Raw genomic sequence first — 25,822 nt, 5'->3', positions numbered from 1 at the left:
ACCCAATTCCTTGTATCTACTTGGTGGTTAATATTCTTAGAAAGCATATCCATACAAAGTATGAATATGTAAGGTGACATGGGGTCCCCTTGTCTAATACCTCTTGTGGGAGTGAATTACTTAGTTTTGTTACCATTGACCAAGATAGAAATAGTACTCGTGGTAATACATCTAAGGATAAGGGCAGAAATTTTTCTAGGAAATTTAAAAAATTTAAGCGTCCGATAGATGTAAGACCATTCCAATTTATCGAAAGCTTTTTCCAAATCAAGCTTTAGTAAAAAGTTTTCCTTCCCTTTGGCTAAATTAACCTTCTTTAAAAATTCTTGAATAATGATAGCATTATCACTAGCTCTTCTACCCTTTAGGAAGCTAGTTTGTTGTATATTGATCAGTTGGTTAAGAAAGGGTTTGATTCTATTGGCAATTACTTTAGTAACCTCCTTATAAATCATGTTATAAAGACTTATCGGCCTAAACTTCTTCAAGCTATTAGCATTATTAATTTTAGGAATTAGGCAGAGATAGGTTTTGTTAACCTCATGTGGCATTACTGATGTTGAATTTTTTTTTTTTTTGGCATAGATTGATGACCTTACTTCCTAGAATGTGCCAAATTTTTTGAAAAAAGAAAAGGTATAACCCATCGGGGCCTAGTGCCTTGTAGGGTTTAAGAGAAAACACAACTTTTCTAATTTCTTGGTTTGTTAATGGCTTATCTAGGTTAGAGAGGTCAATATGTGAGAAGTTGGCAACATCAATTTTAATATATCGCCAGTCAGACCTATCGTGAGAGGTTGTAAAAATATTGGAGAAGTAGTGTGTAACATGGCTAATTAGGGAGGATTGGTCCTCAATCCAACTCCTTGAGTTGTCTTTAAAAAACACAATATTATTTCTTCTCCTTCTATGGGTGGCTTTTATGTGAAAAAACTTGGTATTTGCATTACCTTCATTTAACCAATTAACTCTAGAACGAAGCTTCCAGTACTCTTCTTCTAGTTTAAGAATTGTATTATACTCCTCAATCAAATTAGTTTCCTAGTCTTTAAGGAAGTAGCTTGTTGGGTAATTAGAAGATTTTTGAATCCCATCAATTCTGCCTAGAATTTTCCTTTTCTTAGCAAAAATATTACCATAGGTTATTTTTTTCCAATCTAACACATTTTTTTTGAAAGGACTCAGTTCCTTCCATTAGGTCTTTATTTTTCCAGCTGTTAGAAACAATACTAGGGAAATCTGGATGTTAGAAAATATGCTTCAAAATTTTGGACTGGAGCTTGCTCTTCCATTGGATCTAGTTGTCAGTCGTGTTGTTGGTTGTGCATGGGCTGAGCAGTCCATTGTGTGAATACTGGATTGAAGAGCATTAGATCCTCCGGAGCAAAGAATGGAAATTTAGAGGTGGATTTTGAGGCTTCTGCTGGTTGGAGTTTCTTGGGATATTCCACATCTGTTGCATGTTGTTTACTAGGTTTTGGTTCATTGATGGAGCTAGTGGTTGGAGAATGTTGCTCATCCACATTTGGTTGATGTAGTTGTTCATAGCTAAGCTCATCCCCTCTGAGATTAACTGAGCTAGGAAATGTATGTTTTGGATAATCATTTTTGACTTGATTAGATATCCGTTTTACCTAATTTTTAGACCACGAATGTAAAGTACGAACATAAATTAAAAGAGATCGATTGAACTATGTGACCATATACTTTTAAAGATTAAGCTATTAGAGATGATATATTTTTATATAATCAATTATGTTCTTAACATACCTCTTCACGTGCATATCTAATTCTCTTTCATGGGTCAAGATGTGAAAATTCTTTTTAATAATAGATGTTGCAGAGACTTCAACCCGTGATCTTCACATGCTCTAATATTATATTGAATTGCGTGATCATCTTGGTAAAATACATTTATGACACATGACTATCATGATGGACGACATGTGTCGAGCATTTCCTAGTCAAACTGTCATGCCTCAAACCTGAGTGAGGCAGATTGGCACCCACTATCTTAACTTGACCGAGCAAACCAAATTGTCATATCATTTATAACAATCATATAAACATAGAGCATCTGTAAAGAGAAGATAATAACATGTTTCTGTAAGGAATTGTTTGTACATAACAAAAACTGAGGGTATGAATACCAAAGACTTGAAACATAAGTCGTTTGAAAACTAGGTAATAACATCTATACATATTTGAAAGCGTCAACATATGTCTATGAAGGCTTTAGGATAGTTTAAAATTGTATAAGTGTTGAGATAGGGCCCGACCTACCCAAAATATCTATATACATAATAAAATTATATACTTGACCCCAGGTAGTAAGCGGGGCTCACTAACTGTAGCTGAAGTGTAGCAACTGCCTAGCGGGGAGGTCCGCCAATAATTCAAATTAATATGAAAGACTTATTCAATAATACATGATTAACATGGTGTTTGTTCTAAAACAACCGTTTTTCTCCTAGAAGCTGTATAGAGAGACTGCGACACAAATTCTTCTTCTGTGTCATAATTCATATTCCAAATTTCTTTATTAGTTTTTGTCCTTTGTGGAGATACGTGTACTATGAATCTACATGATATTAATAATTTTTTCTTTTGAAATATGAAAATCTCAGGCATCACCTTCCTCAGTTCGTTCCTTCCCCCCATTCATTGTCATTCACTGCTTCATCCTTTTCCCATTTATTCTCTAATTAGTTTACATTTTCTCTCATCAGTCATTTATCTTTCTTCTTCAACCAATTTTACGTCGAAGAGAACACCATTAAAGACTTCACCCATCAGTTTCCCCGCGGACCCCGCCCTTCTTGCCTTTTCTTTCTTTCACATTCATAATAAACCCAATTCCAAAAATCCAATCTTTTTTTTTCTTTTTGTTTTTCTTTTGAATAGTAAAAGATCCAATCTTTTTTTCTTCTTCTTCTTTTTTCCTTTTGAAAAGTAAAAGATCCAATTTTTCTAGAAAGAGATATGTGAAGGAAGAAAAAGGAATCCCCCTTCCATTTACTATTGTCCAAATACGCTGTATTTATTTCCTTTTAAATGGATCTTTGCGTTTTCCGTTTCAGTTCCCAAAAGGGTTTTTGGTTTCTCAAACATAGCCTTTTGTATTCAGCTTCTCATATACTCATCGATCTGAATAGTTTATTCTAATATTTGAGTTCTCTTTAATCTTTTTTAATCTTTTTTTTTTGGAAAAGTTTAAGATGAGTGTAACCAAGTCCCAGGTTTGGCAACCTTGTAAAAAGAAGAGGATTTAGCTTAAGGCTTAATCCAGAAGCAAAAAAATAAAAGAAGATTTTTTTATAGGGAAGAAAAAAAACAAGAGGATGGGATTTGTATTGATTTAGGGTAGGGATTTAATAAGGTTTTAGGATCTGTAAGAAATAGAAAGTTTGGAGGTAGATGGGTTCAAGATCAAATAATGGAAGTGGGAGGACTAGAGTGGGAAGGTATGATGTAGGGAGGACCCTTGGGGAGGGTACTTTTGCAAAGGTCAAATTTGCAAGGAATGTTGAAACTGGTGATAATGTTGCCATTAAGATTCTTGATAAAGAGAAGGTCATGAAGCACAAGATGATCGGTCAGGTATATGTTTCAAATTCTTGTTTGAGGCTAATATTGTATGGGAAAACTACGGTTGACCTTTTTTTTTTCTTCCTTGAATTTATCATGAATATATAATGGAAGAAAGATGATATACTAAAAAGTTGTGATATTTTATTTTATTCATGTTGGCCCAGCCTATGTAATTGTTTTTGTCTGAAATTCATGTTGATTAAGCCTTTCTTAGGGATTTCTAATCTTGATAACTTATTATTAATGGAGATTGCTGACTTGTTCATATTATATGATGTTTCTTTTGTGAAAAGGATTGCTCAAGAGTACATGAGTGATGTATATGAGTTCTGCAGCCATTGAATTCGAATTTTTGAGATGTCCAATTTAGATGATATCTTCTACTCCTACAAACCAAAAAGATCTTAGTTTATAGTAGCTTTAGTTATTTGTATAGGTGCACAACATTACAACTCGCAATTACCATGTTAATCTTTGTTGTTTCTGTAGATTAAAAAGTGCAATTGTAACATTTTATGTCCTTCGCAGATTAAACGGGAAATATCAACCATGAAACTTATAAGACACCCCAATGTTATCCGAATGTATGAGGTTAGTATTAGCTTTTTATCTCTAGCTTTTTCTTTCTCCTAGACCCCTCCGCCCCCCTCCCCAAGCAAAAGAAAATGAACAAGCAAAAACTGGAAGAAGAAAAAAAAGGAGGGATTGCAATTTCCTGGATTTTCCTCTTGCTGATCGCTAGTCTTTTGGGGCGATTGTTAGATAAGAATAACTGGAGCAGGTTTCTAAGTATTATTGCACTGTTTACCTGATGAATGATTCAAACTTCTGTCACGTAGGTCATGGCCAGCAAGTCGAAGATATATATTGTTTTGGAATTTGTTACTGGTGGCGAACTGTTTGACAAAATTGTAAGATGCTCTTTCTTGAGTCTCTTAACTGCTATTTTCATTCTTTCCATTTGCAACAGGAAATGTGTAAGCTTTTGCTGTTTTGTTGAGGTCAGGCTAGTAGAGGTAGGCTGAAAGAAGATGAAGCAAGAAAATACTTTCAGCAACTTATAAATGCAGTTGACTACTGTCATAGTAGAGGTGTATTCCACAGAGACCTCAAGGTAAGAATTATTGTTTTTCTACTAAGTGAAAAATAGGATGATAATGACTAAGTGGTTTATAATCTTTGCCTTTTCTGATTTATAGCCTGAAAACTTGTTGCTGGATGCAAATAGTGTTCTTAAAGTTTCGGATTTTGGACTGAGTGCGCTGCCTCAGCAAGTTCGCGTATGTCAACTTCTTGTCTCTTGCAAAGCCGCTCTTTACTCTGTCTGATTGATGAACAACTGCTATATAAGTTTGCTGACATTGACTGCGTTACTGAATCGAAATGTACCTAAGCTTCAGTTTGTTGATGTGTTTTTTTAGGAAGATGGACTACTACATACAACATGTGGAACACCAAATTATGTGGCTCCCGAGGTGCTCATTAGTTTGTCCCATAACTCATTTTATTTCTTATCCTCTGAGCAACAATTTTGATTCCTATGTTTGCTTCTTGCTAATGTAGGTGATCAACAATAAAGGTTATGATGGAGCTAAGGCTGACCTGTGGTCATGTGGTGTAATCCTTTTTGTACTTATGGCTGGTTATTTGCCTTTTGAGGAGTCAAATCTCATGGCACTATATAAGAAGGTGTGCTTATTTATTACTGGTCATTCCAAAATATAATCTGCATTATTTCCCTTGAAGGAGAATGTTGAGACGAGGAATTGATTTATTACAGATACATAAAGCTGAATTTACATGTCCACCCTGGTTTTCCTCTAGTGCGAAGAAACTAATCAAAAGAATCTTGGATCCCAATCCACAGACGGTATGTTTATCTCCCCCTTCCAATACAAAGGAGGAAATAAAGCAGAAAAATTACACACAACAGATGTGTTTAGTGGCTCTTTGTTTGCACTTGCATTTAGCTCCTCAAATTTTGTTTCATTCCCAAAATTTACTTGGAATTTTATGGAATTTATCATTTGATGACAGCGCATCACATTTTCCGAGGTCATTGAGAACGAGTGGTTCAAGAAAGGGTATCGTCCACCTGTTTTTGAGCAGGCAGATGTTAGTCTTGATGATGTGAATGCTATTTTTAGTGAATCTGCTGTAAGTATACTTGTTCCTGTGAAATAGGGCTGCAAGAATTTTGAATTTGTATGTTGATTCCTGTAGAATGAACATTTGATAGTCAATAAAATGAGTGGCTCATTTGCCTTTTCATGAACACAGGACTCTTCGAATCTTGTTGTGGAGAGACGGCATGAACGGCCTTCTGCACCACTGACTATGAATGCTTTTGAGCTTATTTCAACTTCTCAGGGTCTCAATCTCAGTTCTCTGTTTGAAAAGCAAATGGTATGTGTTGGTGAAGCTTATGATCTCGCACAGAACTTCTCAAGTGGCACAGCATGACGTGCTTATTGATAGACGTTCAAGTGAAGTAGTGCTTGGTCACATACTCACATTTTAAATTGGAACCACATAAATTTTTCAAATTTTCACTTTCACTTTAAAAATATGCGAACAATATTGAGCGTTACAAAAATTAGTAGTTTAAGGATATGGTGAGTATGAATATTTGTTCGCCATTGCGATCTTCCAAGTTGAAACCTATCAGTTCTGTTTAAACCCAAATGTTGCATAGATATAATTTTCTTGCTTTGTATTAAAATGCAAAATACATGTTAGTTTCCTGGTGTACAATAAAACCAACCCCTTTGAAGCCCAAAACGAGGAAATAAACAAACTAAATATGTGGCATATAGAACTTTCAATGCTTAGCTTTTCAGATTGATCTGGTCCCAGAAGTTTTAAGCATGTGGATTAAGCTAGGCTACTTTTACAGGGGCTAGTCAAAAGGGAGACAAGATTTACATCGAGATGTCCTGCGAATGAAATTGTCTCAAAAATTGAAGAAGCTGCTGTACCTTTGGGCTTCAATGTGAGGAAAAATAACTACAAGGTGAATCAGAAAAGTTATTCTTGTGCTTGATACTTCTTTTTCTTCTATTGTCAATCTTATAAAAGCGATGCGAGTACAACTAATGATGCTCAGAGTCGTTAATAGGTTTTCAAGCATCTCAAATCCTCATCTCATTTTTGTAATTGTTCACTACATAACTGTTAAGTTTCTTCAATCAAGTATATTTATTAAACATATGAGCAAGTCGTGTCAAATTCTTTTGAATCTCAAAGTCCTAATATTTAGTTCTTCGCTATGATTAAAATTTCATTCATGTTATTCTTTCTCTTTTTTTTTTTGTGCCAGATTAAGCTTCATGGGGAGAAGAGTGGGCGCAAAGGTCATTTATCCGTTGCAACCGAGGTATGTTTGTTTTGGAGGACCTTCAGGCCAGCTATGTTTTTCATTGTCGTTCAGACTTTGTAAGACAACTTCCCAACTTTGAGTTTGCTGTAGATTTACGAGGTGGCACCTTCACTATACATGGTTGAGCTTCGCAAGGCTGGAGGAGATACCTTGGAATTTCACAAGGTAAACTTAATTGGAAGTGTTTGCTGTGTTTATTTCATTGACAGGGGATATACATAGAAACTGCCTTTAATCTTCTGTGATTTGCTCACTGAGCTAAAGACAAACCTGCTAGTTGAATGAAGCGAAGCAGATAGCTGGCTCTGCTTATTTGTGGATCTTGCTTAATCCCGCTCAAGTACTTTATAATTGCTTCTTCGCTATACATAGAAGACTTTATATGATATTTGATAGTTGGTCTTACAAGGCATTTTTAAATCTATTACTAATGTTTATAGGGGTTACGCTGTATTTTTGCACTTGGACCATATATCTATATCAGGCTTTCTGTGGTCTGTCCATGCATGTGTTTTAATGCACATAAACTGATAAAGGTTATTTTGTTATTTTCTTTTTGATACAGTTTTACAAGAACCTGTCTACCGGATTGAAAGACATTGTGTGGCAACTGGGGGAAGGAGGAGAGGAAGTAAAAGATGGTTAGTATGGTATGATGACTGCACTGACTTATTACCTACTCTAGAGCTTCTGCCTTTTTGAAAAAATTAATTTAAAATTTTCATCGAGCTATTGAACTGCTGTGTTGGTTTTACTTGTATATGATGGTGCAAATCCCAAGTTCTGATATTCTTTGAATCGGTGGGAACAATTAGATGTAGGATCATGTTATGTGCCAATGCCGGAATCATATGAAGGGGGGTGGGGGTCTTTTTCCCGGGGAGAGGGGAAGGGGAGGGAGGGTTGGCTAACAAGAGAGCCTTTATCTCAGTAGACGTGTGACATCTTTCAGCATAGAAATGAGTGTCGTCTGATTATATTTCTTTACTTGTCTGTGCATGGAAGCTGTAGTGATATTATCTCAACAAAGTATCAGGACTTGGCCCTCCACACAACTCAATCTCTTCTCTTTCTTTTATGGAAACAGATGAAAAGTGAAAAACAATTAAAGAAAGCTTCATCACAAAGTAACTAATTTTGAGTTGTTATGCACAAGCATCAAATTTATATTTCTTTCTCCTTTCAATGTGTGCAGGTCTCGTCGCAACTTGATTTTGGGTTGCCAATGTGAATAAGCTCTGCAAACAGTGTGCTAGATATTAGATAATGCTGTGCTGTAAAAAGCGCTTTTATCATCAGTTGATGTCAAACAGAGTGTTTTAAGCATCGACGAGTTTATAATACATTGTTTTATGTACGATTAAGGCACGTAAACTTAGAAAAATTAAGACTGGTTTTACATTGCCATTGTTGTCTTATTTGGTGACAAGATATTACGGATCTCCAAATATGTGCTTTTATTGAACTGGAAGTGGTAACAAAGTGTGTTATATAACATGTTGCTGGATCCAATTTCTGGGGTTGTTACTTAATTTTTAATATTTTACTAGTTAACTTGCCCCAATTAAAAAATCAGTACATCGTTTCTATACATAGTGTAACCTTTTTTTTTTCTGGCTATGCACTGTACAGAGGTTAACTGTAACTCTTTACATTGCAATTTGTGTGACATTTATGTCTTGGGAACATAAGGTGGACAGTTTATTTTCTACATCTTTTAAGAATTTAAATACTAAATTAAACTATTCAAATTTTTGACTTGGATGCAATATTTTAACAACTTTCTGATAATATTTAATATTTTCGTCTCCATTAAAAATATAACACATAAGTCAACATAGTAAACTCTTTGTCTAGTTGCACACATTTACATACATTTTGAAGCTAGCAAAAGAATCTATATATATATATATATATAAAGTTGGGAATAAAAAAGATGTTGTGGTACATCTCATAAGCCACAAAAGTACCATATCTTTTTTCTCCTTTTTTTTTGTGGCTTTTTTCTCTCATTTGATGTCTACAAAATTTGGAGAAAATTTAACACATCCTATTTATGTCATTCCTTATTATCATTATTATCATTTATTTCTTTTAGACCCATGTTTCCTCCTTTATCAAGTCCTTTTCCCACTCCCTTTTTCGCTTCTTTTTCTTCTTCTTTGTTTTTTTAATCTTTCCGTTACATGTTTAGGTCTCCTTAATGACTTTTAGTATTCAATCATATTTCTAATTATACAATTGTTACAATTCTTAATTTCTGTATTCAATTGTGTATTGGATGATATAATAAAGAAGAATAGCAATAAAAGGACGAGAGAAACAGAAATGGAGAGAGCACCTTACTATAAGTCTAATATGCAACATGGTTGTGTGAGAATTGTTTATGCTACATCTAGCATTGCCAAACATTGCCAAGAAGCAAGGTTAAGGACAAGTGCATATACTGCATCCCAAAACTCCCAACTGTAGAAGTTAGGTGACACTAAATTAGCATGCAATCAAATGTAGATTTCTCATGAGGTTACAGAGGTTTTTCATTCCATATTTTTTAAATTGTATTTTATTTTGTTAATTTGGACAAATTAACGAGTGCATTCAGATTTGAAGGATATAAAGGAGGAGGGGTTTTGACAAAATAAGGATTTTAACGGAAAAAAAAGTGACAGTGCGGCCATAAAGGAGGCAAATGTGATGACAACAAAGGCAGAACTGTAGAGATGCGCCAATCGATCTTTTCTGTTATGTGCTTTCTCTCTATGATTTTTTTTTTTTTTTTTTTTTTTTTTTTGCGAAAGAGAAGGATTGTATCTTTTTATTTTTATTTTTAATTTTGTAACCTATTTTCCGTTTCAAACTGGTTACCAACGGTTGGCATCCTTTAAATTTTGAGCCAAAGCCTTGTATATGAATGTGGATTTCGATTAATGAGCAGAGATTCTTACTTTCTCTTTTCTTTTCTTTTCTTTCACAAAATTAATGATTGATTTTGTGACACTCCATACTTTGCTATTTTTTAAATATGCCGTGTATGTTTTATTTTGATCTCATTTTTACCCAGCAGATCAGTCGGTTACGAATACTTTGAGATACTTTTATCACATTTTGCTTCCTAATACTAACTTCTTTGCGATTACTCTATTATGGTCACCTTCCTTATTTTATTTTATTTTGTTATAATTTTTCTGGTCCATTTATTCTTCTGGATTGTAGTTGAGGACATTCTGAGTAATAGCATATTTTTGCTTCAACAAAATTTCAAGAATATCTCATCATTTTTGAAATTTTATAGATGTTTTTCAAGGCCGCGCGAAGCGCGAATTATTTCACTAGTTATTACTATAAAATTGGAGAAGTAGAATCACAGAATTTGCTTTGCTTCTCGTTTCGCTTGCACTTATCTATCTTACTGTTGTAATGAAAGATCTATTACTTGGTGAGAGAAAAAACCTAGCTAACCTTATCGATTAATTTGTCTAATTGCAAGGATTTCTTGCTTATCCATCCATAAAAAAACGGTTATGAATAAGATCAAAAGGTTGTCATTACACAAGGATTTCTATTTGCTTATCCATTCTATCATGAACGATTATGAATGGGCTTAAAATACTACTTCCTCCGTGCACCTATTTCCTTTTTGGTCCGTTCCCAAAAAAAATGATCACTTTCTAAATTTAAAAATAATTTAGTTTAAACTTCCAATTCTCCCCTTAATGAGAAGTTTTTATAACTACACAAATACTCTGAACCTCTTTTTGACTTGTTTAGGACCATAAATTCAAAAGGTTTCATTTTTCTTAAACTCCGTGCTCAGTCAAACAAGTTCACATAAATTAGAACAGTGGGAGTAGTAATAATTAGATTAGAAGGTCATCATTACACAAGAATTTGTCTTGCTTATCCATTCATTTTTGTTACTATTGAACTTAAAATATGATGTAAATTCAGGATTTTATTTCTTTAGGTTCAGGATCGAACACATCACCTTATTTAAGTTATGAGGTCATATTAATATTTCAGTAAGTTAGTTTTACACAAATAAATTCAAGTCTAAATTAAAAATTATGCGTTCATATATTACCAGATCCGCTATAAAGATCAAAAGGTCATCACTAGAGTCTAGAGCAAACAATGCAATTGGTAGTGCAGCCATTTTCCACCCGACTGGATACTATTGCACGTGGGAAAATGCTATTCACAGGCTATCCATTTTTTTTTTAAATAATAAAACTCACTCCGTTGTTTGACTGGGCACATAGTTTAAGAAAAAATAAATACTTTAGAAATTTGTGGTCCTAAACAAGTCAAAAAGAGACCCAGAGTATTTAAGTGGTTATAAAAACTTATCATTAAAAGTAGAATTGTAAATTTAAGCTAAATTATTTCCAAATTTAAAAAAGGATCATTCTTTTTGGAACGGATCAAAAAGTAAATAAGTTTGACGGAACTGGAACGTAGAGAGTACTTACTCTGTTTTCCTCCAATCAATTAAAGTAGTCACTGTTTAAAATTGCAATTTTAAGACACTTCTCCATTACCAGACAGGATAAGTTACTTGTCGAAGAACCTTGGTCTGTAATTTACAATATGCTATCCAAATCTACAATCAGCCAATAAATTCAAAGCAAACTGCCAGGTGGCCTTATAAAAATCATCAAAGGAAAGAAGGAATCCATTTCATAAGAATCAATCTAACTAGAACTGGCCATTGTTGAAATTCCCTTACGAAACATGTCATCTTTTCATTCTTCTCTATGCTTCTCTGTTCAGAAATTACCATCACCATCACCATCACCATCAGAGCAACAAATGAGTCTTTTATCAACAAAACCAAAATCCATTCTCCAAAAAAACCCACTCTATCAACCAACTCACAAGAACATTTCTTTGCAATTCAAGGAGAAAATCTTGTGCTTGGAAATCATGGGTGTTGATTCAGGAAAAGCACTCTCTCAAAACCCTTGTCTCCACACAGCTTCTTTACACACTATTCATTCCATCATCACTTTCCTTCAGTCCAAAGGCCTTCACCAAAAGGACTTTGCAAGAATCTTTGGAATGTGCCCAAGAATCTTGACATCAGATATAAGATGTGAACTCAATCCAGTTTTCAACTTCCTCTCAAAAGACCTAAGAGTCCCTGAAAGTAACTTCAGAAGGGTCATTAACAAATGTCCAAGATTACTAATTTGCAGTGTGGAAGACCAGCTAAAACCAGCTTTGTTTTATCTTCAAAGACTTGGGTTCAGAGATTTGCATCATTTAGCTTATCAGGATCCAATATTGCTGGTTTCCAGTGTGGAAAATACGTTAATACCCAAGCTGGAGTATTTGGCAAGTCTAGGATTTTCAAGAAATGAAGCAGTGGAAATGACTTTGAGGTGTCCAGGGCTCTTCACTTTCAGCATTGACAACAATTTCAAGCCTAAATTTGAATACTTTTCTCAAGAAATGGGAGGTGAATTGGATGAATTGATGGAGTTTCCTCAGTATTTTGCTTTTAGTTTGGAGAAGAGGATAAAGCCAAGGCACATTGAACTTGTACAGAGTGGAGTTTCAATTCCCTTGCCTTTGATGCTCAAGACTACTGATGAAGAGTTCAAGGAGATGATAAGGCAACAAACTGGATAAAGTAATCTCATCTCTGGATATTATTAATTCTCATCTCTCTGTAAATCCTTAATTTGCTAACATATTTTCTCAAACACCACTGTTTAATGTAATGTAAATTTGGCTAATAATATGTGACTAGAGGATCATTTTCTGATATATTGATTTGGCTTTTCTTCAGAAATAATGTTCGTACAGAGAGTCAAAACAACTTTTTTCTTTGAACTCAAATTTTATAATACTAACTGTTATAGCAGTTCAGGTGTGATTTATATCACTTGGAACTCAAACTTTATTTTTACTCTCTAAATGTAAAATTCTTTATCAGTGAAACATCGTCCAAGTTCTTTATTCTAAGTTTTTTCTCCTTTTATTGTTTATTTCTTCTTTAAAAGGTCAATCAGTTTGGATACAAAGTAAAGAACATTATTCCAAAGATTAATGACTTAACGTCAAAAGGAAATGGGAAAACAAGATGACTCATCGTACGCAAAAATACAGTGTATTTCTTTCTGTTAATCTATTTCTTTAAGTTGTTTTAGCTTTTTCTGTTAATCTGTTTGGTAGAAAGCAGAGTAAAAAAATCGCGTTCTGATGTTTTTTGGATAATGATCAACCTATATGTTAATCTTAACCCAAAAGCTATTGGTTCACACACACACACACAATTATATTGTTAAAGAGAGCAGAAAATTCTATTCAGTCATCCCCTTTAACACACCCTATACAACACAAGTGCTATGCGAACAAATTGGCATTCGTTGATCATTTTTCATCAGTACAAACTTCCTTGTTTCTTTTATCTCACATGCGGGTAAAGGGCATAGATAATAAAACTGTTTCTCAGTGACGGAAGAAGATATCTGCAGAAAGGAATGCTGCCCAAGTATCCTACAAAAGAGAGGAAAAAAGCTTGAGAAAAAGAGAGTTTAGGGACTCTTGTAGTTCAGTACAGTGAACATTATTCATCAAATCTAGACCTGAAATATGGAAAATGCCTTCTGTGCAACCTATTTTTGCGCAAGGGTTGCATTTCTTTGTTGCAATTTGTCTGGATGCAAACAGAGTCTTGCTTTCTGATAAGTCTTCTTCACATGTGCACTGTTTATTAAGTTTGTTAATGCAATTGGAAGCCACCCACTTTTAGGCCATACAATCTGAGAAAATTTGGGAAAGAGGGAGTCATGTTCAGTGAATCTTTCCAGCAATCACAAACTGTAAATCATTGATTTATTGACAGAAAACGGGGTATGATCTTACATGATGTAGTGTTGAAAGGAACAATCAGATGTCAGCTTCCTTGCCCGTCGACCATAGCGTTACCTTTTCATCCAGTAACTCCAATTCCATCTGTACCCATTATAAACAGACTTTTACACGAAGCTTGAACTCTCAATGTTTGAAACATCTACGTATAAAATTCTATATGCTTTATAGAATAATAGAGCACCATAACACATCTTAACTAGACTCTTTGGAAAGCACTGCTGTAGTCATTGAGAGATATAGTTTTAAGTCATTGACTTGGAATCCATGGTAGATCTCATTACTTATATGTTGATATTGCTATTTCAGCTGAAACTTTGTCAAGGAACTACAAGAGCCTATCAAAATCAATATTGTTAGAGATCAACTGGCAACGAAAAAATCCAATTATCGGGTCCACAATAAGTGACCATTTTACCTTTGACACACCCATTACGAACTCGTAGAGAAAAAAAGATGGATTTACTAAATTAACCCTAATTAATTATTAATAAGGGCAAATTTTGGAAAATAAAATTAATTCTTTCTTGATTATGTAAATCGACACTTATTTTGAACCAAAATAAAAAGGTAAAATGATCGTTTATTGCGGACCAGAGGGAGTACTAGCTAAGAGAAAATTGAAGCTTACATCATTATGAAGTTGCAGTCTTTCTTCTCCAGTTGCCCATTTATCCGGTTCCTCATCCTGCAAAAAGAAGTTATGCTAGAAAAACTAAGAGGACAAATTGTCTTAATCTCAACATTATGAAACCACACCCCTTCCCCGGTTCCTGCAGTGTCAAGATATTGTTTTTTTCTTTCTTAGGCTTTCATGATATTGTTTATGGGCATTTCAAAGTAAATTTAACTTTTTCTCTGTACTATTTGTTGTAAATCTTACGGAAAATACTTGATCACGAAATTTATAGGGAATTCTTCAAAGCATGAGGCGTGTCAAAAGACACTGTCCTTAAGGATATTTCACCCACATTAGGTGTATCCCCCAGGATTCAACAAACTCTTCTAATGTAAAACTAGGAGCATAAACTGACAAAGATTTATTATTGATAGAAATCAAGCAAAAGGAATGAGGGTATTTTTTGTATACTTGATTTCACTCAAAAGGAATAATCTTGTTCATCTTCACAAGAAGAATGAAAATGTATATATGGCTAAGGAAAGATAAGAATATTATAATGATTAATTATTGGTCATAATGGGCTAACGTCTAGAATAAAAATAATTGCCCACTATGTGAAATAATAAAGACACACTAAATGCCAATAGAAATGAATCTAGACATTTTTAAGCAAGAATTTGAACACTTCCTTTTGAGATACTAACTCATTTTCTAACAATCCCCCACATATCTCAAAAGGAATAGAAGGATAGAATGTTTTGCTGAGTTTTCTACATATGAGTATAATGCATCGAATCTGATATCTCGTACACTGAACCAGATCTAGAAAAAATAAGATTAAGCTTACAGAACAATTGGTGAAATTTAGAACTTCTATGAACCAAAAATTCTTTTGTAAGCCCAGAGTCTTATCTATCACATTATACTCACACAATCTTTGTCGTTATCGCGGTTTTTGCGCTAAGAGGCCATGCGCGCGCCTGGTTTTCATGAATGCTCTAGAAATTTTGCCACAAATTTCATAGGAGCGGCCCCACTCCACACTCATATAGGTCCATCCATCAAGTGTATTCAGCAGTGCAATACACCACCTATAAAAGACTATGGATTATTGGATTAAGAGTTTAATAACTCAACCTCACATTCTTTGCAGCCTTGCACTATATATATACACACACCATAGGAAGAGACATAATTTAATAGTACACTTTTTATCAACTAATGACTTGTTATTACCCATATGAACCTACTTCATGGGATCTCCAAACACATAGGTGATGTTACACTTATGAGTCAAAGGATCGACCAAATCCTCTTTTGACTACACATTATATGTATGAAAAAATTCTCATCTCTAAGCAATTTCTTTATCACATTATATCTTAAGAAAATGTGTCTACTCTTCCCATTGAAAGATTTAGTTTCTTATAATGGCTATTGCGCTTTGGCAATCACTATTCATCGACACAAATATTGTCGGTTTAATTCCTAGTGGAATACTCGCAAAGTGGTAGCTTAATCAGCCTCATTGCCACGCAATTTCAATACCACAACACCCAACCAAAAGGTGTTCACACAATCACTAGTGAGTTTTTATTCATCTGAATTAGAGATTTTATACCATCACTGTATCCTTCTAATACAGTGATAAAATCCACATACAAAATACTAACTCATAGTACTTCTCAAGTAATTCACCCAAATATTAAGAAACCCAAAGTAAAATACCGTGACCCCCACATTTTCATAACTTTTAAGGTAGGGGTAATATTTTTTATAACTTATAAGAAGTATTACCAACTTCTCATATATAAGACATTTCATCTTATAAATAAGAGCATATAGTTTCAGTCTAACTTTTTCTAACAATTTTATATGAACCAAATTTGCCCGAATATTAGAATTATGGATCATCCAACTAATGCCAATATTTTTTAGAAGTGAGTTTAAGAAGCAATTTTCATTCTAAGAACTTGAGTAGTTCATGAATCACCAAAATAAATAAATCATTCTTCTTGTTCTTCAACTTGGGTGTAGGACACAAAATTAACTTTATTAGCACAAATCTGCTTAGTAGCATAAGAGTCTAACATCCAGTCTGTTGCATTAGCCATAAGATTCGCTTGAGAAATGATCACAATAATTATATCATCTGCTTAGTCAAAATTTAATTTTGACTTTGTAGGATTATGATTTCACTCGAATCCTCTTCTACATCGAGAAATATATAATGGCTTAGTGTGCCCCACAAAATAATTATTATTTTCAATAAAGTTTGATTTCAAATAAATAACTCATAGTTATATGAAGAAAAATCAGTCATTACTCAACATTCACCTAAATGACCAAGAGATAAGCAAAGTTTATTTTTAGATTATAAAGTACTTCCACCAAAATGCAATATATTTTGGCACTCCAATATATATACTGTCCCAACAAGAATCACAAATTTTTTAAGGCTCTTCCATATTGACATTAAAAAAAAATTATTTCAGCGAGGCAAGGGCGGGAAAAGCAATTGACAATAATATACATATATGAGTTCTTTTAGATATATGTATAATAACCATTTTGATAAAGTTAGACTAAAAATCACTCAATAGTTCACTTAAGATCTCTAGCAACATAAGTAAACTGTAAAATATTGATGCATTAGAAAATCAAGTTTAACTAGTGCTCAAAACAAATAACATATTGCCTCTTTAAAATTTTAAGAGAGGAAATTCAAAATATTCAAGATAAAGAGAACTACAAAAGCATCTCTTATAAGACTAAATAAACTAACGTGCATTTTCTTTCACAATAAAAAATGCACATATATAATACCACGCTACAAATCCATTACAGCAAATAACTCACAACCCGAAACACTAATAAAATTAAAAGGAGATTATATGTATCATCTGAAGGCCAAAGTTGTTTGCCAATTATATTCTCACGAGAATAAGCATGAAAGAATAAATGTTGAGGAGGTATTAGTTCAATTATGCATACCTGATACTTAGATATAATGTTACGCAAGAACCTATCAAGCAGAAGAAATTACCGTATGTCTTTAAAGTCCATCAGAATTCCATAAGTAGCATTCTCCATAAGAACAAAGTAAAAAAGTATCCTTAAGATTGTTGTAAATCTTATGGAAAATACTTGATCACGAAACTTGTAGGGAATTCTTCAAAGCTTGAGGCGTGTCAAAAGACACTGTCCTTAAGGATATTTCACCCAATTTGGGTGTATCCCTCAGGATTCAACAAGCTCTTCTAGTGTAAAACTAGGAGCATAAACTGACAAAGATTTATTATTGATAGAAATCCAGCAAAAGGAATGAGGGTATTTTCTGTATACTTGATTTCACTCACAAAAGGAATAATTTTGTTCATCTTCACAAGAAGAATGAAAATGTATATATGGTTAAGGAAAGATAAGAATATTATAATGATTAATTATTGGTCATAATGGGCTAACGGCTAGAATAAAAATAATTGCCCATTATGTGAAATAATAAAGACACACTAAATGCCAATAGAAATGAATCTAGACATTTTTAAGCAAGAACTTGAACACTTCCTTTTGAGATACTAACTCATTTTCTAACACTATTGTCAATATATCTATTTTTCCTCTTTGTTTGGTATGTATAGAAATGGAGGCAGTGAAAAAATGGAAAACAACAAGATCACATATGGCGTTCTTTCACTTGCTTCTGTAGGGAGCAAATAAGAGATAATCTGAAACACGTTGGGGGTGAACAAAAAGAGGGGAAGAAATTTATGTGGATTGGACTGTAAAATTCTCTGTTTCTCTCAGATTTCTCTACTTCATTCTCCATAGAAAATCCCATCAGTTCCAAGTGAAAACCATTAAATCCTTGACAATCTGTATTCCTTTGTATAAACATAGGAAGGGAGAGTTTTACTGATTCCCCTGCCCCCTCCTCTTCTCAACTTTCCGAACAAAATTCAGGTTTCGCTTATTATACCAACAGAGATATATGCATTTCTTTAAAATGTCTTGCAAGATCATTGTCAAAAATTACCGTAGTTATTTCGGTCAACTCATGTCCATCTCTTTGTTCCTCCAGAAACTGATGTAAAGTAGACACTTCTGCAAGTTGAAAAATAGCCAGAAACAGTGATGTTAACGGGAATTCAAAAGAGAATATATTTGAAATAGAGAGAAATAGTCCTTCATCGCACCTTCTATCTCTCCTGACTGCTGTTTTTCCTCTTCAAAACTCAAATTATTCTCTGAACAGTGTCCTTGGAACTTCTCTTTAGCCCAAGCAATAGCTTCATTGACCACGTTTTCTTCCTCCGCTGATCCTTCCCCATAATCAGGGTTGACTTCAATAACATAAGAGCTCATGATTTCATCTTCATCTTGCTCCGACATTTCTAGTTGAGACATATTATGTTGATCTCTGCAGGCTATGCTGTCATCATGCTCTTTACAAAGTGAGGAGACAATAGAGGAAGGCGAGTGGAGCTCGAAAGCATTTGTAGACACCTTGTGGTTGCTAGAAGAAATGGGATTCATACTAATTGATTCTGGAGATGAATTTCTTCGGTTGAATGCAAGATTATTGCTTCTGAAATCCTCATTGTGCTCGTTTTTGGTGTTGTAGTAAGGTGGATGGCATGAAAATACTGGTGTTCCCTGCAGCCCTTGGTATTCTTCATACATCCTTGTAGTTGAGTTCCATCCAGTTGGTACATTTATTGATCTAAAAATGCATAAAACAACCATGGCATACGTCAAGATCTTCTTTCATTATAAAAGGGCAAATGTGGTAACGCCTACCAACAAACCATCTCAAATAGTATTGCTGATGTCGTGCCACAAGGCATGACCATGGAAGTAATGAAAAAAAAAAGTTATAATTGGGCTAAGGGGTAGATCTACATGATATGGATGGTGAATGATCTTCGCCAACTGCTTCTCTCTTACTCGCATTTCATTCATAACCTAAATCTATCTTCATGCATTTTCAGAATTTTGAGACATTTTTCAAATATTTCTGCGCAAGTCCGACAAAGTTATAGTACTTGTTTTGCCGTCAACAAAGTTATACTCTCACCATCCAAAATTAGGTGTTTATTGATTCAAATTTCAAAACCCTGACGAATTTTATTTCAGTGAAATATATATTTTAAGTTAACAGTTAACATTGCTTTAAACTTAAACCTCTATCATTTGAAGAAAGGTGTTCAATTCAGCTTACAATTTCACTAAGAAATTTGATCAAATTGCCTTTAAAAAAGTTACTGTGCAGTAAATATTTAACAAAATAACAGTTTTTTCCCTAAGTTAAGGAATTTCAATTGCAGCATCAACTATATCCAGTCCCTCTACATAAAAGCTTTACATCATATAACTTCTTCTTAAACAAAGGACAAGGTTTAATTCTCAATAAAACCCAATTATTGATTAGTCAAAATGTTTTTCTCCTTCGGAAAAAATATATTTTCTCCTTTCAAATGACACAAAGACCCCAGAGAGAAAGAAGAAGAATATCTAAACCCAGTGTAATATAAACCATATACCGGGACATATATGTAATATTCCTAGGTTCATACGGAAACTGGAGGTAACGTTAGAGTACGGAGTAAATATATACCTGAGTTTTGTAGCGAAGAACGAAATGTCGTCATAACATTCGCCGCCGATTGCCGGCCGGAGGGGGCTAACATCCTCTGAGCTCAACGCCGACGAAGAGCTCGCCTTGGACTTAGAACCTGACCTCGTCCTCGACCTTCTCATCATTTCTTCTTCTTCATTGCATCCAAATATATCGCCATAAAACCCGTGATCAACTCTCCGGCCACCTTTTACTACCGGAATCCTGAATCCCGGCAAGTTCCGGTAACACCTCGCCGGAGCCATACTCGCCTGCGGTCGAAACATCTCATCGTAGGATAAATTTGAGGGCCTGGTATAATCATCGCAGGCGGAGAACTGCCGTTGAAGTACACTGCGAGGAGGTCCTCCGAATACGTCACTGAAATCTTCGGGCTCCAATTCAGAGTCGCCGGAGATTTCCGCCCGGCGACGAGTGGTAGCTTCCATGGAATGCCGGCTGGGAAGGCTGGTTTTTGTTGCTGTTCTGGTGGTGAAAGGCATTCCCATTTTCATTCTCCAGGACTCGTCCATTTTCTCCGGCGAAGTATTCCGGCCGGTGAACTGTAAGAAGCTTCACTGATGAGATGATTACTGGCTATATTGCCTTTATATATCCAGATGGCAATTGTATATTGATAGGTCTTGAACATAATGTAGCTGTCATTCACAACATTGTAGCTACTTTTTATTAATCTTTATTATATCTTTTTTTTTCCTTATTGATCCTTTTAAAAAAACTAGTTTCACACCTAACAAATGTCAAGCTAAGAAAAGAAAGATGAAAAAAAGTAAAGTAAGAAACATAAATTTATATTCCTAGTTTAAACTGGTTCTTTTCATACATCTATTTTCTTTTGAAAACTAAATTCTAATTATTCTCATATGTACATTTAAGTAATGACATATATTTTTAATTCAATTGAAGCAGCATTGTAGCTAGGGGTGTACATAGGTCGGGTTGGTTCGGATTTTAGAATTACCAAATCAAACCAATTGTATCGGGTTATTAAATCTAAAAACCAAACCAAACCAATAAAACTCGGGGTTTTCACTCTCGATTTTTCTCGAGTTTTCGGGTTATTCGGGGTTTTTCGGGTTTTTTTCCGATAAAATCTTCGTAGAAAAAAACATATAAATTGTGCTCAAAATATTTCTTTAATCCTAGTAAGATACAACTATATAAAGTATTTTCCAAGAAAATAATAGCAACTATGAGATGTGTCATGACATTATCCTAAAATATTCAACAATAAAGACAATAAAATTATGTAATATAAATATTGCTAATTAAAAAACCATAACAAAAATAAACATAATCCAAAAGTACTAAGTCATGCTAAAATAAGTAGACTAATAAGGGAGTATTAATTACATGACTAAACGCTAAAGAAAAAATAAAAATAGGTTATGCATTTTTATCTAAATTATTGCAAAACAAAAAATAGATATTCAATACATTCTCGTTCGTAGTATTGAATTGAATGCCTTTTGTTAGCATTAGTATTGATTTGATTTTGGTTTGGGCTTTTGTTAGTATTATTTAATTTATTAATGTTAATGGTTATAAAGCTTATTGGAACATTCAAAAGTTCTAAATCCAACCTTGAAATAATACCTTTAAAGATAAAATTATGAAATTTTTTAAGAAATATTTATAAATTACATCACAATAAGTATATTTATATATTAAATATATCTAAAATTTCTATATATGTAATGTCGGGTTGGTTTGATTTCGGTTTGACTTTCTTTAGTTAAAACCAAACCAATTGTGGTCGGGGTTTTTTTTCAATACCAAACCAAACCATAGTTGGATTTTTTTCTCGGTTTGACTCGGATTATCGGGTTGGTGCGGTTTGTCGGTTTTCTTTGTACACCCCTAATTGTAGCTACATGAAAGTCTCAGCCCCAATTACAAAATTGCATACTTGATTAATTCCTAGAGTTAACAATTTTGTTAGACGATTTGTATTTTTTTTTATTAGGAGCCAATTTTAATTCTTAGAAGTTTGTGTCACATGCTCAGCGGCTCAACTGGTATGCTGAAATTTTCATTATGTTAATTTATTCATCATACTAAAGCTGGATGTCCTTATAAACTCTTTTAAGTGTGTGTAAGAATAATTATTTTATAATTGAGTACTCAAAAGTTTCAATTCAGCGAACTCTTAGACTCAACTTCAAAAATTTATTATGCTTCCAATGTTAATTGACTGGGATGTCCCTTGACTCTTCCGTGATTTTCTTCTCCCTTAATTAAGTTAATACTCTCTGTATATTGTAGATAGTTAATGGTATTAGATCATCTTAACTAGAATTTCTAAAATTTTAAATATTTTCATATCGAGCATGACATGCAACAACACACGTTAAGTTCATGACCTTTAATTAGTTCACAACTTAAGCGCAAGTCGAGAGACACAAATTTCCTATTTCAACTCTTGATTTTCACAACTATTTCAATTCAATTTGAATTTTGAAACAAATTATGATAGATTTATTAAAATAAATTATTATACTTAAGAAGTAGAAAAAATTTACATTGAGTATGAACAAATTTATCGTTGGGTTCCTTTTTTCCTATTCTTTTTAATTTCATAAAAGGATTTGCAAAAAAAAGAAGAAGAAGAAGAAGAAGAAAATTTAGCATTTTAAATGGAACTAAAGAAACGTGAAACTATAAGTCTAGTATAAGTAGGAATGAGTTTGGTTTATGCACTTCTCTAATCCAAGTAGATAATTAGTAGCTGATTTTTAGGTACCAAAACTCAAATGTAGTATTTAATTAGAACTCTATTTCTATTATATTTTACCAAAATAACCTCTAATTTTATATATTTAGGGCTATTTTGGTCAACGAACATTATATTTATGCTTTTATAATAATATTGATAAATAAGAAAAATAACCTTAGGTCAGTATAGCCTGGGTGAATGGATTTATTAAAAAAAATAATAGAAATAAGACCACTTCTCTTGGTTTGAGTCCAATTCCCCATTTTGCCTATGTAATTTTATTTATTTGTTAAGCTTTGTAATTCGGGTTTGATTCCAAAGGTCGTAATTTGTTAATAATTGTCATTAGGGGTTTTTTGGTACGAAGAAATTTTTTATTCTTTTTTATTTTTCGTGTTTAGTTGACTTAAATGTTTTGAAAGATATTTTTCTCATGGACTAATTTTTCTCCAATTGGAGAAAAATGAGTGCCCCACCAATAAAAGAAAAAATATTTTTCAAAATTCTTTTTAAAACTTTCTCCACTCCAGTCCCAGCCCTACCATGCACCCCCATCCTTGCCCCCACCCCACCTCCACTCCCACTCCACCCCCTCCCCGCTACCCCACCATCCCTTCCCCTAACCTCGCCACCCCGACCTCTAGAACTCAACGTACCATCATCTCTAGGCCTTACTCAGTTCATTTCCCATAGTGTTTGCTTTATATATTTTTCATAAAATATTTTCTGCTACTTAATCAAACACCAGAAAATAAGTAAGAAAACCACTTATTTTTCAGGAAAATATTTTTAGGAAAACATCTTCGAAGGAAAATATTTTCCGTCATACGAAACACCCCGTCATGTCACAAATTGTGACAAGCTGACTTCTAGTGTGTTAATGTCATGACCTAGCCTAGTGCATGATGGATAACTGACACTAAGTGTCGATCATCATTAAACCTACTGATAATCTACTAATCATGAATATAACTGATAAATTGAACAAGCATAAGCACAATTGATAAGAACTGTATAATCTAGAAAGCCAACAAAGCTAACATAAGCTGACATATAAAACATACTAACTGCATAGGTGCATATCCACAGGCCTTTAGGAGTGCTGAATTAAACAAGTACTGGACGGAACAAGGCCCTGTCATACCCAAACTAGCTGACTGTACACCTATCAAAAGATAAGCAACCCCGGAAGTAAAACGGAGTGACTCCAAGTGGATAGCCTACTGATGTGGCTCAAGCACTGATTTATCTGTATCTACGTGACATGAAAAGCAGCACCCCGGAAGGGACGTGAGTACGATATGTACAAAGTATGTAGGGTAAAAATCATATGTAAAGCATACTAAAGTATGACTTTAAGCTGGAAATCTGAATGTAAGTTGAAAGCTAAACAAGTGTCTGAACTAGCAACTGGTCTGGAACTGAACCGAAGTATAACCTGAAAATGTGCTGAAACTGAACAACTATCTAAACTGGTACATGTCTGGTGTTACGGGCTATATTCCCCCCCCCTAATAAGGTAATTTTATAACTGAACTAGCCTCATGTATAGTCATGCAATGCAAACTATAGCTATATACATGTATATAATATGCTTGACTGTTGTTATGGGCTATATCCCCCCAACAGGTAAATATATAATCAATAGGCCCGGTTGGTGTTATAGGATATCTCTCCCCAGCATATAATCAATAGGCCTCGTTGGTGTTATTGGATATATCCCCCAATATAATCAATGTAAGCATGTATGAGGCATAACAATGACAACATCATATAGACTCAAGAGGTCATGAAGGAAACCATAAACGGAATCACAAACGTAATCTAACACTCGTCGTCCATAAGTTATATGGAGGAGCCTATGCCCATTTTAGGGAGATACTAAGTATGAACATGATATACTAAGGTTAACTAACTCATTAGGATCCCTCTAGAATCAATTTAGAATCAAGCAACTCAAGATTTGTCCAACTATTTGAATTCGAAATTTTTTTGGCAGAGTTTCCCCTAAAACTGGATGATCTGCAAAAAAAGCAAATACCACAATATACACGGGAATGGATACCCGACCAAGATGAAATCAAAGTAAAGGAGATCCAATTATTCACAATAGTGTCAAACAATCGACAAAATGAAATTATGAATGTAATATCGACTCATAGTGGATAACTTGTAACATGAAAATTTAAATATGATTTAGGAATAATCTAAGCACCAAAATATGACAATTAAGCTTATATAATATTACATGAATTTATTAAGATCATATGGAGGTTGGGTATAGGTAAAAATTTATCAAAGGAACAAAATAAACAGAAGTCCGGATGGCATAGGCCAAATAGGCGATTCGCCTTTTTGTTTTTGTTGTATTTTGAAGTTCCAACCTAAACTAGTTTCATCCACATTTCACATATGGAATTGAATACTATAAAAGAATACAATACATGCTAAAATTTGCTTTGAACAACTCTTAAAAGATCAAGAAAAAAAGCTAAAACATAGCTAAACCAAATCCTGTCGAAAACGAAACGAAAACCCTACATACCTCTTGTGTTCTTGCTTCCAAACCTTATTCCCTTTTATCTGCACCCTTACTTATGCTTTTATAACTAAAATATAGAGGTGACAAGCTTCCTTAGCCATGAAGCTCTTTCCAAAACATGAGTCATAAGGATAAAGGAGGACGACAAAGTCTTACATATGTCGTAAGGATCGCATTGATGTGTTCGCTTTTTGATTTTTAGTTGCGGATGATGGAATTAGATCAAAACCCTAAGGATGTATTTAGGAGTTGTAGAGAGAGTTTTATGTCTAATTTGGGTCGAAATGAGACTTAAAGACAAATACTACAACTTTATATTTCAAGATAATCCTCAACCAACCATGTGGGTACCAAGGGAGCTGCTTGCGCAGTCTCTAAAAAATGCTAATATATCTCAACTACGAGGTTGTATCATCGAACAGTTTAATGCGTTGGAAATTAAACTCGTAAATATTCAA

The 25,822-nt window shown here is 34.0% G+C and overlaps 3 protein-coding genes across 4 annotated transcripts; 2 read left to right on the top strand and 1 right to left on the bottom strand.

Moving 5' to 3' along the window:
• The first annotated feature begins 2,691 nt into the window (after nucleotides 1-2,691).
• LOC104235630 (CBL-interacting serine/threonine-protein kinase 23) lies at nucleotides 2,692-8,482 on the top strand. 2 transcript variants are annotated; one of them, XM_009789436.2, is made up of 15 exons: nucleotides 2,692-3,600; nucleotides 4,120-4,182; nucleotides 4,431-4,502; nucleotides 4,598-4,705; nucleotides 4,791-4,871; nucleotides 5,013-5,066; nucleotides 5,155-5,280; nucleotides 5,372-5,461; nucleotides 5,629-5,748; nucleotides 5,872-5,997; nucleotides 6,488-6,604; nucleotides 6,911-6,967; nucleotides 7,061-7,135; nucleotides 7,536-7,611; nucleotides 8,166-8,482. In XM_009789436.2, the coding sequence occupies exons 1-15, from the start codon at nucleotides 3,418-3,420 to the stop codon at nucleotides 8,180-8,182; spliced, it is 1,365 nt and encodes a 454-aa protein (XP_009787738.1). In that variant the 5' UTR covers nucleotides 2,692-3,417; the 3' UTR covers nucleotides 8,183-8,482. The 2 variants fall into 2 exon arrangements, with proteins under 2 accessions (XP_009787738.1, XP_009787739.1); XM_009789437.2 differs by having other exon boundaries at nucleotides 7,536-7,620.
• Nucleotides 8,483-11,644: 3,162 nt separating this feature from the next.
• On the top strand, nucleotides 11,645-12,739 carry LOC104235629 (transcription termination factor MTEF1, chloroplastic). The gene has a single exon (XM_009789435.2). The coding sequence runs from the start codon at nucleotides 11,702-11,704 to the stop codon at nucleotides 12,599-12,601; it is 900 nt and encodes a 299-aa protein (XP_009787737.1). The 5' UTR covers nucleotides 11,645-11,701; the 3' UTR covers nucleotides 12,602-12,739.
• A 417-nt stretch (nucleotides 12,740-13,156) lies between these two features.
• LOC104235628 (uncharacterized) lies at nucleotides 13,157-20,752 on the bottom strand. Its single transcript, XM_009789434.2, has 7 exons — nucleotides 20,086-20,752; nucleotides 18,665-19,191; nucleotides 18,505-18,572; nucleotides 14,478-14,534; nucleotides 13,841-13,930; nucleotides 13,561-13,737; nucleotides 13,157-13,471 (listed from the first exon to the last, which is right to left on the bottom strand). The coding sequence occupies exons 1-5, from the start codon at nucleotides 20,616-20,618 to the stop codon at nucleotides 13,865-13,867; spliced, it is 1,251 nt and encodes a 416-aa protein (XP_009787736.2). The 5' UTR covers nucleotides 20,619-20,752; the 3' UTR covers nucleotides 13,157-13,471; nucleotides 13,561-13,737; nucleotides 13,841-13,864.
• Nucleotides 20,753-25,822: the final 5,070 nt, after the last annotated feature.

Source organism: Nicotiana sylvestris, chromosome 2 (assembly GCF_000393655.2).
Source record: "Nicotiana sylvestris chromosome 2, ASM39365v2, whole genome shotgun sequence".
Lineage (NCBI taxonomy): Eukaryota > Viridiplantae > Streptophyta > Magnoliopsida > Solanales > Solanaceae > Nicotiana > Nicotiana sylvestris.
This window is presented reverse-complemented; position numbering and strand designations above follow the sequence as displayed.